Genomic DNA, 14,555 nt, shown 5'->3' on the forward strand with positions numbered 1-14,555 from the left:
TGGGTAATAACGTGTTTAGTCAGAATATGCTATATACAGGGAGTACCAGGTTAATAACATGGCTATAACAGGGAGTACCAAATAGCTGGCTATACACAGGATACCAGTAATAACGTGGCTATATACAGGGAGTACCAGGTAATAACATGGCTATATACAGGTGAGTACCAGGAATAGCAGGGCTATATACAGGGAGTACCAGTGTAATAACGGTGGCTATATAACAGAGTACCAGGTAATTACCATGGCCTATATACAGGGAGTACCAGGTAATAGTGGCCTTATACAGGGAGTACCAGGTAATAACGTGATATACAGGGAGTACCAGTAATAACGTGGTATATACAGGGAGTACAGTATAAGCTGCTATATACAGGGAAGTACCAGTAATAACATGGCTATATACAGGGAGTACCAGGTAATAGCTGGCTATATACAGGGAGTACCAAGTAAAGCGTGGCTATATACAGGAAGTACCAGTAATAACATGGCTATAATACAGGGAGTACCAGGTAATAACATGGCTATACGGAAGACCGAACGAGGCTATATACAGGAATACGCAGGTAATAACATGGATATATACAGAAGTATAAGGTAAAATCATGGATATATACAGAGGTACCAGGTAATAACATGCTAATATCAGAGTACCAGATAATGAAATCGCTATATACAGGAAGTACCAGTAAAGGTATTAACATGGATATATACAGGAAGTACCAGGTAATAACATGGATATATACAGGAAGTACCAGGTAATAACATGGATATATACAGGAAGTACCAGGTAATAACATGGCTACAGTGTGTTCGGAAAGTATTCAGACCCCTTCCCTTTTTCCACATTTTGTTACGTTACAGCCTTATTCTAAGATGGATTAAATACTTTTTTTCTCTCATCAATTTACATACAATACCCCATAATGACAAAGCAAAAACAGGTTTTTAGAAATGTTTGCAAATGTATTAAAAATAAAAAACAGATACCTTATTTACATAAGTATTCAGACCCTCGGCTATGAAACTCGAAATTGAGCTCAGGTGCATCCTGTTTCTGTTTACATTGATCATCCTTGAGATGTTTCTACAACTTGATTGGTGTCCACCTGCGGTAAATTCAATTGATTGGACATAATTTGGAAAGGCACACACCTGTCTATATAAGGTCCCACACTTGACAGTGCATGTACGAGCAAAAACCAAGCCATGAGGTCGAAGGAATTTTTGTGTCGAGGTACAGACCTGGGGAAGGGTACCAAAACATTTGTGACTCATTTTTGAAAACTAGGCGTATGTTGCACGTCACTACTTCACAGGAGAGGCATTTCAACGTAAACTTTTTTATTCATCAAAATGTGTTTTTTTGGCAGAATTGTCTTCTGGAACACGTGAACTTTCTTGTGTCTTAATTACAAACTTGTATGCCATCTGTAAATACCAATACAGTTGTTAAATTACGAGCCTAGTTGGTTTAGCCACGGAAAAAGGTGGCAACCTTCCCGCTAGCCATGATTGGCTGGGATAATGAATGGGCTGGACATGCCAAGAGATGAGTTTGGATTGGTCTGCCATGTAGGAGGGCTTCTGTCTTTAATATGAGCTGCTCAGTATGTGCAGGTAATCTTTGTAACGCGGCTGTTTGAAAGACATCACGTAGTAGAACTGCATCAGTGTTGCTCTCCACCTTCTGGAGGACCGAGTTTGTAAATCAGTGGAATTAGAGTCTGATGAGAAAACACGAGGATCTGGATTACATCTTCAAACTAAGGGCAACCATGGCATCCGTGACAGAGGGAGAAGCGTCCAACCATGAATACCGATAAGAGAGTCTAGTTAGCTACATTTTCAGATATTACATGTTTCTAATTTTGTCAGTTGTTTTTGTTTCAAGTTAGTGTCCTGTTAGCTAGCTAGCTAACGTTAGCTGGCTGGCTAGCTAGCTAACGTTACGTGTATGATCTGTATAGTAATATTATTTGTATCTCAGAGCCATTTGCATTGCTAGTTATAGCCTAATGTTAGCTAGCTAACATTGAACCTGGTTGGTTAGCTACCTGCAGATTCATGCAGGGTATTAACGTTATGAGTTGGGATTATGGTTCATTAGCTACATGTCTAAACAAAAGCCTCCATTATGCAATATTATACAATAGAATGTTTTTCAATAGAATGTTTATGATGTCACTGCCACAACTGTTGATAGACGTAGCTGGTAAATTCGCTCCGGCTATCTACTACGATTTCAGATCACTCTCGTCTGAGTGTGCCAGAGCGCAGAATAACTGACTAATTTACGAACGCTCAACACCCGTTGAATATGGCCGGTGTCAGTAAACATTGGCAAAAAAGCGAAATAGCTATCCAGCTAGCCAACATTAGCCAGTTATCTTGGGTGCTTGACTGCTGTTGTTAGGTCAGAATGCTCCGATCAACCCTACTCCTCTGCCAGATCGTCCAGTGTACTCTCTGAATGTTCCCGAGAGTGAAACGCTCTGAATTTACAAATGTACACCTTCAATCTAGATGGTAGTGGGGTGTACAGGCCGGGGCTCGGGTGGCTGTGGTCTTTTGAGATTCTTGGCCTTCCTGTGACACCGGGTGCTGTAGATGTCTTGGAGGGCAGGCAGTGTGCCCCAGTTCAGGACCCAGTTCCACAAGGAGGAGTTCAGACCCAGGGCCCTGAGCTTAGTGATGAACTTGTAGGGCACTATGGTGTTGAAGGCTGAGCTCTAGTCAATGAACAGCATTCTTACATAGGTATTCCTCTTGTCCAGATGGGATAGGGCTTTACACAGGTGATTGCGTTGCCCGTGGATCTATTGGGGCGGTATGCAAATTATAGTGGATCTAGGGTGTCGTGTAAGGTGGAGCTGATATGATGATCCTTAACTAGCCTTTTAAAGCAATTTGTGATGACAGAAGTGAGTGTTACATGGCGACAGTCATTTAGTTCAGTTACTTTTGCTTTCTTGGGTACAGAAACAATGCTGGATATCTTGAAGAAAGTGGGGATAACAGACTGGTATTTGGAGAGATTGAATATGTCAATAAACACTCCAGCCAGTTGGTCTGCATATGCTCTGAGGACGTGGCTTTGGATACCGTCTGGGGCCAGTAGCCTTGCGATGGTTAACACGCTTAAATCACTTACTCACGTCAGCGACAGAGATCGGTAGCACACAGTCTTCATGAGAGGCGGGGCATGCGTTGGTGGCTCGGTGGTGTTTTCCTCAAAGCGGGCGAACAAGGTCTTTAACTTGTACGGGAGGTGTTGGTGTCCGCAACGTGGCTGGCTCTCCCTTTATTGTCTGTGATTGCCTGGAGTCCCTGCCACATATTGTGTGTCTGAGCCGTTGAATTGCAGCTCCACTTTGTCCCTGTGCTGTCGTTTGTGCCTATTGGTCTGTTTGTACACGTCCATGTTCCCAGTCACCTTGCCGTGGTTAAATGCGGTGGTTCACACTTTCCTTTTGCATGAATGCTGCCGTCTATCCACGTTTTTAGGTTTGGATAAGTTCTAGTCATCACAGTCTTAACAACATCCTCTATGTACTTCCTGGTGAACCCAGTCACAGAGTCAGTGTATATGTCTGTACTATTCCCAGAGGTGACCCGGAACATTTCCCAGTCCAGGTGATCAAAACTGTTTTGAAGCATAGATTCCAATTGGTCAGACCAACGTTGAACAGTCCAATGAGAGATCTACCATGTTCAGACCTGCCATAAAGTCAACATCTGTTTAATAAACTAGTTTTCATGATGTGGACCAGCAGACCTGTAATCTATCTGTATTGCAGGCAGTAGCCAGAGTAAGACGGTGTACATCGACCCTCCACTGCTGCAGACAGAGATGACTGTGAGAGAGAGGAGTCTGCTGTTCCATGAGGAGAGCATGAAGCTGTCAGTCAACAAGACTGGAACCAAGAATGTCTTCCAACTCATGACTGAGACTCCAGCTATGAACAATCAACTACCCGCTGTATGTACCCTAACTAATCCTGACCTTAACCCTACATCTCCTAGCTGTCTGTAGCCTAATCCTGACCTTAACCCTACATCTCCTAGCTGTCTGTAGCCTAACTAACCCTGACCTTAACCCTACATCTCCTAGCTGTATGTAGCCTAATAACTACCTGATCCTTAACAACCTACATCTCTAGCTGATGATAGCCGAATGCCTGACTTAACCCTAATAACTCCTAGCTTGTTATGAGCCTAACCCTGACCTTAGCTCCGTACGCATACCTTACCTAGCTGTATGTGTTACTAACCCCTGATCTGATCTAACCTTACAGGGCTCCTAGCTGGTCTGTAACCTATTTATCTGATATCCTTGACTCTACCCTGTAAACATTGTGTCTGAGTTGTATTTTGTGTAGCCTATTTTTCCTGATTTGGAACCGCCTACATCTTCGCTAGCTGTTTCTTGTATGGCCTACTTAACCTGATCTATCTTTTAACTCTACATTCTCCTATCTTGTATGTTAGCCCTAAGCCTCGTTAGAGGGCTTAGACGCTACATCTATCTGTCTAGCTGTCATGTTAGCGTATTACAGCCATCGAAACCTATCATCCCTACATCCTAGCTGTCTGTTAGGCTTTTCTAAACTTAACCCTCTCGACATTTAATCCTACATTCTCCTCAGCATCGTACTGTTGCCTTAAACCGCTGACTTAACCCTCTTACTATTCGGGCTAGGCATGTCTGTAGCCCTAACTAACCTGGCCTGGTAACCCACATCTCCTAGTTGTTATTTGTTGCTAACCTGATTATATTCCCTACATTCCTTAGCCTGATTCGTCTCTAACCCTGACCTTAACCCTACCATCTCCTAGCGTGTCTGTTAGCGCACTACTCCCTGACCTTAACCCTACATCTCCTAGCTGTATGTGCCTAATGCTGACCTTACCCTACATCTCCTAGCTGTTTGTAGCCTAACCCTGACCTTAACCCTACATCTCCTAGCTGTATGTAGCCTAACCCTGACCTTAACCTACATCTCATGCTGTATGTAGCCTAACCCTGACCTTAACCTACATCTCCTAGCTGTATGTAGCCTAACACCTGACCTTAACCCTACACTCCTAGCTGTCTGTAGCCTAACTACCTGACCTTAACCCTACATCTCCTAGCTGTATGTAGCCTAATCCTGACCTTAACCCTACATCTCCTAGCTCTGTATGTAGCCTAACCCGACCTAACCCTACATCCTAGCTGTATGTAGCCTAATCCTGACCTTAACCCTACATCTCCTAGCTGTATGTAGCTAACCCTGACCTTAACCCTACATCTCCTAGCTGTATGTAGCCTAACCTGACCTTAACCCTACATCTCCTATCTGTCTGTAGCCTAATCCTGACCTTAACCTACATCTCCTAGCTGTTGTAGCCTAATCCTACATTGGTTTCAAAGCAGATGTTTGTAATTGTTTTCCTTGCTAGAGTAAAGTTAGGTTTTATTCTCAACTCAAGTGTGTTCTTTAATAGGAGCGTCTTACGCTTTAACTTTCAGGTGTGGCTCTCCGGTAGGCTTTTCTAACTAACTAGTGTGTGTTGTTCTCTGCTCAGTGAGCCAGCTCAATTCTTAGTGTGTGTGCTACCAGAGAGAGCTCTTAACTTCAGTTGTGTGCTCCGCTACAGGAGAGGGCTCTAACTCAGTGTGTGCTCTACAGGAGAGCTCTAACTCAGTGTGTGCTCTACAGGAGAGCTCTAACTCAGTGTGTGCTCTACAGGAGAGCTCTAATTCAGTGTGTGCTCTACAGGAGAGCTCCCAGAGGATGCTGGTGTCGTTTGAGACTTCTGGTCTGGACTTTGGACTGGATCTCACAGACCTAGAAACGTTTGGAGAAACGACTCAGTCCCCCAAGAGGCTAAAGACCCATAATGTACAGAAAGACTCGGTCAGTCAGCCTCAAACCAAGTCTAAACAGTGCAGTGGGGCCCTGGTTAAAGAGGTATCTAAGGCCAGCAGAACCCAGGACGAAGAGGTGAACTTATGGACAAACACGAAGGTGGTTTCAGAGACAGAGGGGAGAGAGCGGAGCTGTGCTGAACAATCATTGACTGCTACTGTCCCTTCAGCCAATCAGCTGAAACCTGGCTCTGTACAGGAGGAGCAGGTATCCTCCGGTGGAGACTCAGAAGACGAGCGCCTGGTGATTGATGACCCTGTATCCCCAGTCTCCACCACCAACAGGTTACCCCCAACCACGGTGACCCAACTCTCCCCAACACATCAACATGACACCCCCCGATCCCCCTCTGCCTCCTCACCACCACCCCTCGCCACTGGGACAAGGAGAGTGGCCAGGAAGGCTAAGGTACCAGGAGGCTGTGACCAGCTGGGTCAGATCCTAGCCATGCAGAAGGCCATGCTCAAACCCTCTAACAACCAGACCCAGGATCCAGCCAGACCCTGCTCCTTCCAGCCTGCAGAACCCCTCTCCAACCCAAACCCCCAGTCGCTGGTGAAGCCTTGTGTGTCCAACTACCTGGAGAGTACCCAGGATGGAGAGACGTATGTCGACGCCCCTTCTCAATCTGGACCAATAGACAACAGGAAGACTGTACAACAAAAACGTTAGTATTAACCATCAACACAGACAGATACAAATATATTCAGTATGTGAGACTGTAGCATGGTATGTGTGTAATGATGATAGCTGTGGATGTGTTACATGTTAATGTGTCCCCCCAGGGCTGCTGTGTAACATGTTAATGTGTCCCCCCAGGACTGCTGTGTTACATGTTAATGTGTCCCCCCAGGGCTGCTGTGTAACATGTTAATGTGTCCCCCCAGGACTGCTGTGTTACATGTTAATGTGTCCCCCCCCGGGCTGCTGTGTTACATGTTAATGTGTCCCCCCCGGGCTGCTGTGTTACATGTTAATGTGCCCCCAGGCTTGCTGTGTTACATTTAATGTATCCCCCCCCCAGGGCTGCTGTGTTACATGTTAATGTGTCCCCCCCCCCAGGCTACTGTGTTAAATGTTAATGTTCCCCCCCAGGGCTGCTGTGTGATGATCTCATGGGGGGGCTGAGGATGAGGAGGACTATTCATCTCCAGAGGAAGGAAACCTGCTGTATAAACTGTACGGTCTACAGGACCTGCTGCTGCTGGTGCGGAGTGACGTCTGTCTGGCACACACTCGCAGGCTGGGCACCAGCAACAAGGTCTGGAAACCAACACACACACACACACACACACACACACACACACACACACACACACACACACACACACACACACACAACCACAGGGTTTTACCTGACCAGTTCATGAGATCAGAAAAAAATACGCACACATTTTGCCACAATCACTTTTGAACCTCGCCGACCCAGAAATATACTTGTCTGGAGATCTTCCATTGACCTTGTGTTGTCCAGAGCCAGGCTTGATCTGTGTCTGGAAAAACCTCCCATAATGATTACATGAATGACATGATGTCTTACATGATAAAACACATTTACATTACCAAGTACATTAATGGGGTCCACCTCCTCTAAGAGTATTAGGCTGTTTGAGAGGTTTGAATCCTAATCAACCCGTCCAATGTGAGTTGTTGTTGCAGTACGTCGACCAAATACAGGTTCAGGGCTGCTGAAAAGCCATAAATTAACTTTAGAATTTCATGTCTTTTTCGGCTTCAGACAAAAGTTTATATTTCACTTAAAACATTTTTTGGTTTTAATATACTCTCTTTGTAAACATGTACCACCTAGCTGGTATATGCTGTTCACTGTGTTGAGTAAACTGTGTGTGTGTCCTGCAGCTAGTCCTGTCTATGTCCTGTCCAAGATGGAGTACCAGCTTTCTTATGGAGTGGAGAGTCTAACTAAGACTGAGGCCTGCCGGCTGTGGGCTAGACACAACTACATCCAGCACTGTCCCCTATATAGGTAAGATACTACTATACTGTCCCTATAAGGTAAATACTACTACACTGTCCCTATATGGTAAGATACTACTACACTGTCCCCTATATAGGTAAGATACTACTACACTGTCCCTATATAGGTAAGATACTACTACACTGTCCCCTATATAGGTAAGATACTACTACACTGTCCCTATATAGGTAAGATACTACTACACTGTCCCCTATATAGGTAAGAACTACTACACTGTCCCCTATATAGGTAAGATACTACTACACTGTCCCCTATATAGGTAAGATACTACTACACTGTCCCTATATAGGTAAGATACTACTACACTGTCCCCTATATAGGTAAGATACTACTACACTGTCCCCTATATAGGTAAGATACTACTACACTGTCCCCTATATAGGTAAGACACTACTACACTGCCCCTATATAGGTAAGATACTACTACACTGTCCCTATATAGGTAAGATACTACTACACTGTCCCCTATATAGTAAGATACTACTACACTGTCCCCTATTATGGTAAGATACTACTACGTCCCCTATATAGGTAAGACACTACTACACTGTCCCCTATATAGGTAAGATACTACTACACTGTCCCCTATATAGGTAAGATACTACACACTGTCCCTATATAGGTAAGATACTACTACACTGTCCCTATATAGGTAAGATACTACTACACTGTCCCATATAGGTAAGATACTACTACACTGTCCCCTATATAGGAAGAACTACTACACTGTCCCCTATATAGGTAAGATACTACTACACTGTCCCCTATATAGGTAAGATACTACTACACTGTCCCCTATATAGGTAAGATACTACTATACTGTCCCTATATAGGTAAGATACTACTACTACACTGTCCCCTATATAGTTAAGATACTACTACACTGTCACCTATATAGGTAAGATACTACTACACTGTCCCTATATAGGTAAGATACTACTACACTGTCCCTATATAGGTAAGATACTACTACACTGTCCCCTATATAGGTAAGATACTACTACACTGTCCCCATATAGGTAAGATACTACTACACTGTCCCCTATATAGATAAGATACTACTACACTGTCCCCTATATAGGTAAGATACTACTACACTACTACACTGTCCCCTATATATAGGTAAGATACTACTACACTGTCCCCTATATAGGTAAGATACTACTACACTGTCCCCTATATAGGTAAGATACTACTACAACTGTCCCCATATATAGGTAAGATACTACTATACTGTCCCCTATATAGGTAAGATACTACTACACTGTCCCCTATATAGGTAAGATACTACTATACTGTCCCTATATAGGTAGATACTACTAACTGTCCCCTATATAGGTAAGATACTACTACACTGTCCCCTATATAGGTAAGATACTACTACACTGTCCCCTATATAGGTAAGATACTACTACACTGTCCCCCATATAGGTAAGATACTACTACACTGTCCCTATATAGGTAAGATACTACTACACTGTCCCTATATAGGTAGATACTACTACACTGTCCCCTATATAGGTAAGAATCTACTACACTGTCACCTATATAGGTAAGATACTACTACAACTGTCCCTATATAGGTAAGATACTACTACACTGTCCCCTATATAGGTAAGATACTACTTACACTGTCCCCTATATAGGTAAGATACTACTACACTACTACACTGCCCTATATATAGGTAAGATACTACTACACTGTCCCTATATAGGTAAAATACTACTATACTTTCCCCATATAGGTAAGATACTACTACACTGTCCCCTATATAGGTAAGATACATACACTGTCCCTATATAGGTAAGATACTACTATACTTTCCCCCATATGGTAAGATACTACTACACTGTCCCCTATATAGGTAGAATACTACTACTACACTGTCCCCTATATAGGTAAGATACTATACTGTCCCTATATAGGTAAGATACTACTACACGTCCCTATATAGGTAAGATACTACTACACTGTCCCCTATATAGGTAAGATACTACTATACTGTCCATAATAGGTAAGATACTACTACACTGTCCCCTATATAGGTAAGATACTACTACACTGTCCCTTATAGGTAAGATACTACTAACTGTCCCCTATATAGGTAAGATACTATAACTGTCCCCTATATAGGTAAGATACTACTACACTGTCCCCTATATGGTAAGATACTACTATAACTGTCCCCTATATAGGTAAGATACTACTACATCGTCCCCTATATAGGTAAGATACTACTACACTGTCCCCTATATAGGTAAGATACTACTACACTGTCCCTATATAGGTAAGATACTACTATACTGTCCCCTATATAAGGTAAGATACTACTACACTGTCCCCTATATAGGTAAGATACTACTACTACACTGTCCCCTATATAGGTAAGATACTCACTACACTGTCCCCTATATAGGTAAGATACTACTATACTGTCCCCTATATAGGTAAGACACTACTACATGTCCCCTATATGTAAGATACTACTACACTGTCCCTATATAGGTAAGACTACTACACTACTACTGTCCCTATATATAGGTGAACACTACTACACTCCAGCACTGTCCCCTATATAGGTAAAATACTGCTACACTGTCCCCTATATAGGTAAGATCCTACTACACTGTCCATATAAGGTAAGATACTACTACACTGTCCCCTATATAGGTAAGATACTACTACACTGTCCCCTATATAGGTAAGATACTACTACACTGTCCCCTATATAGGTAAGATACTACTACATGTCCCCTATATAGGTAAGATTCTACTACACTGTCCCCTATATAGGTAAGATACTACTATACTGTCCCCTATATAGGTAAGATACTACTACACGACCTTATACTGTCCCCTATATAGGTAAGATACTACTACACTGTCCCCTATATAGGTAAATACTAACTATACTGTCCCCTATATAGTAAGATACTACTACACTGTCCCCTATATAGGTAAGATACTACTACACTGTCCCCTATATAGGTAAGGTACTACTATACTGTCCCCTATATAGGTAAGATACTACTACACTGTCCCTATATAGGTAAGATACTACTACACTGTCCCCTATATAGGTAAGATACTACTATACTGTCCCCTATATAGGTAAGATACTACTACACTGTCCCCTATATAGGTAAGATACCTATACACTGTCCCCTATATAGGTAAGATACTACTACACTGTCCCCTATATAGGTAAGATACTACTACACTGTCCCCTATATAGGTAAGATACTACTACACTGTCCCCTATATAGGTAAGATACTACTATAACTGTCCCCATATAGGTAAGATACTACTACACTGTCCCCTATATAGGTAAGATACTACTACACTGTCCCCTATATAGGTAAGATACTACTATACTGTCATCTTATATAGGTAAGATACTACTACACTGTCCCCTATATAGGTAAGATACTACTACACTGTCCCCTATATAGGTAAGATACTACTACACTACTACACTGCTGCTATGATTGCACACAGGTATTTCACCCAATTGATATGGGAGTTTATCAATATTGATTTTTTTCTAATTCTTTGTGGATCTGTTTAATCTGAGGGTAATATGTGTCTCTAATATGGTCATACATTTGTCAGGAGGTCAGGAAGTGCAGCTCAGATTCCACCAAATTTTGTGGGCAGTGTGCACATAGCCTGTCTTCTCTTGAGAGCCATGTCTGCCTACGGCGGCCTTTCTCAATAGCAAGGCTATGCTCACTGAGTCTGTACATAGTCACAGCTTTCCTTAATTTTGGGTCAGTCAGATTGGTCAGGTATTCTGCCACGGTGTACTCTCTGTTTAGGGCCTAATAGCATTCTAGGTTGCTGTGTTTTTTTGTTAATTATTTCCAATGTGTCAAGTAATCATTTTTTTTGTTTCCCTCATGATTTGTTTGGGTCTAATTGTGTTGGTGTCCTGGGGCTCTGTGGGGTCTGTGTGTGAACAGAGCCCCAGGACCAGCTTGCTGAGGGCTCTCTTCTCCCTCTCTCTCTCTAGGTCATATCAGTGCCCTCACATCAAAGGTAGCTCTGCTCCGGAAGCTGCCAGAAAACTGGAAACACAACGCTTCCTGTGACTTCAAGTGAGTGTCCTTAAGGACAGGAGAGCCATACTACAGAAATGCATCTAATCATCACTAGCTGTCCTCAGTGATCATTGTAGCATTACAATCAGTGATGCATGTTAGAATTAATGATCTAATATCTATCATCCTCAGTCCAACCTGATGTAATCTATTCTCTCCTCTGTCTCTCTCTGCTATGCCCTCTCTCCCCCATCTGTATTATACTCTCTCTCTCCTCTCTCTACTCTAATCTCTCTCCTCTCTCTACTCTAATCTCTCTCCTCTCTCTACTCTAATCTCTCTCCTCTCTCTCTCTACTCTCCACTCTCTGTCTCTTCCTCTGCTCTCTCGTCTATCTACTCATCTCTTTCTACTCTTGTCTCTCCTCTGTCTCCACTCTCCTCTCTCTACTCTACTCTTTTCTCTCATCTCTCTCCTCTCTCTCTACTCTCCACTCTCTGTCTCCACTCTCCTCTGTCTCTACCCTGCAGACCAGCCAAGTCCCTCAACATACTGCATCATCTGCTGAAGAAGATCACTGGGTGAGTTGACTTCCTCTTACTGGTGAGTTGACTTCCTCTTACTGGTGAGTTGACTTCCTCTTACTGGTGAGTTGACTTCCTCTTACTGGTGAGTTACAAGGTAACCTTAACCCCAGTCTTAACCCCCAACCAGACCTGCAACAACACAAGGTAACCTAACCCCTATCTTAACCCCAACCAGACCTGCACAACACAAGTACCTTAACCCCTAGTCTTAACCCCCAACCAGACCTGCAACAACACCAAGGTAACCTTAACCCTAGTCTTAACCCCCAATCAGACCTGCAGAAACAAGGTAGGAACCTTAACCCCTAGTTTTAATCCTTAACCCCTAACCAGACCTGCAGCAACACAAGGTAACCTTAACCCTAGTTTAATCCTTAACCCCAACCAGACCTGCAGCAACACAAAGTAACCTTAACCCCTAGTTTTAATCCCTAACCCCCAACCAGACCTCAGCAACACAAGGTAACCTTAACCCCTAGTCCTCACCCCCAACCAGACCTGCAGAACACAAGGTACCTTAACCCCTAGTTTTTAATCCCTAACCCCCAACCAGACCTGCAACAACACAAGGTAACCTTAACCCCTAGTTTTAATCCTAACCCCAACCAGACTGCAGCAACACAAGGTAACCTTAACCCCTAGTCTTAACCCCAACCAGACCTGCAGCAACACACGGTAACCTTAACCCCTAGTCCTAACCCTGTTCCCAATCAGACCTGCAACAACACAAGGTAACCTTAACCCCTAGTCTTAACCCCCAACCAGACCTGCAACAACACAAGGTAACCTTAACCCTAGTCTTAACCCCCAACCAGACCTGCAACAACACAAGGTAACCTTAACCCCTAGTCTAACCCCCAACCAGACCTGCAGCAACACAAGGTAACCTTAACCACTAGTTTTAATCCTAAACCGGTCCCAATCAGGCCTGCAACAACACAAGGTAACCTTAACCCCTAGTCTTAACCCCCAACCAGACCTGCAACAACACAAGGTAACCTTAACCCCTAGTCTTAACCCCCAACCAGACCTGCAACAACACAAGGTAACCTTAACCCCTAGTCTTAACCCCCAACCAGACCTGCAACAACACAAGTAACCTTAACCCCTAGTTTTAATCCTTAACCCCAACCAGACCTGCAGCAACAAGGTAACCTTAACCCTAGTTTTAATCCTTAACCCCCAACCAGAGCTGCAGCAACACAAGGTAACCTTAACCCCTAGTTTTAACCTAACCCCCAACCAGACCTGCAGCAACACAAGGTAACCTTAACCCCTAGTCCTCACCCCAACCAGACTGCAGCAACACAAGGTAACCTTAACCCCTAGTTTAATCCCTAACCCCCAACCAGACCTGCAACAACACAAGGTAACCTTAACCCCTAGTTTTAATCCTAACCCCCAACCAGACCTGCAGCAACACAAGGTAACCTTAACCCCTAGTCCTAACCCGTTCCCCAATCAGACCTGCAACAACACAAGTAACCTTAACCCCTAGTCTTAACCCCCAACCAGACCTGCAACAACACAAGGTAACCTTAACCCCTAGTCTTAACCCCCAACCAGACCTGCAACAACACAAGGTAACCTTAACCCCTAGTCTTAACCCCAACCAGACCTGCAGCAACACAAGGAACCTTAACCCTAGTTTTAATCCCTAACCTGTCCCCAATCAGACCTGCAACAACACAAGGTAACCTTAACCCCTAGTCTTAATCCCTAACCTGTTCCCAATCAGGCTGCAACAACACAAGGTAACCTTAACCCTAGTTTTAATCCTTAACCCCCAACCAGACCTGCAGCAACACAAGGTAACCTTAACCCCTAGTCTTAACCCCCAACCAGACCTGCAACAACACAAGGTAACCTTAACCCCTAGTCTTAACCCCCAACCAGACCTGCAGCAACACAAAGTAACCTTAACCCCTATCCTAACCCCCAACCAGACCTGCAGCAACACAAGGTAACCTTAACCACTAACTCTAACCCCCAACCAGACCTGCAGCAACACA

The 14,555-nt window shown here is 43.7% G+C and overlaps 1 protein-coding gene across 1 annotated transcript in view; it reads left to right on the forward strand.

The window, feature by feature from the left end:
- Positions 1-14,555, forward strand: part of ice2 (interactor of little elongator complex ELL subunit 2) — a 31,690-nt gene that overhangs the window by 5,850 nt on the left and 11,285 nt on the right. Inside the window, 9 exon segments of the mRNA XM_070440627.1 lie at positions 3,801-3,982; positions 5,766-6,582; positions 7,011-7,031; positions 7,034-7,176; positions 7,345-7,354; positions 7,776-7,872; positions 10,463-10,494; positions 11,929-12,013; positions 12,487-12,537. Coding sequence (XP_070296728.1) covers positions 3,801-3,982; positions 5,766-6,582; positions 7,011-7,031; positions 7,034-7,176; positions 7,345-7,354; positions 7,776-7,872; positions 10,463-10,494; positions 11,929-12,013; positions 12,487-12,537 — 1,438 coding nt within the window.

The sequence above is a fragment of the Salvelinus sp. IW2-2015 genome, unplaced genomic scaffold (assembly GCF_002910315.2).
Source record: "Salvelinus sp. IW2-2015 unplaced genomic scaffold, ASM291031v2 Un_scaffold2762, whole genome shotgun sequence".
Taxonomy (NCBI): Eukaryota; Metazoa; Chordata; class Actinopteri; order Salmoniformes; family Salmonidae; genus Salvelinus; species Salvelinus sp. IW2-2015.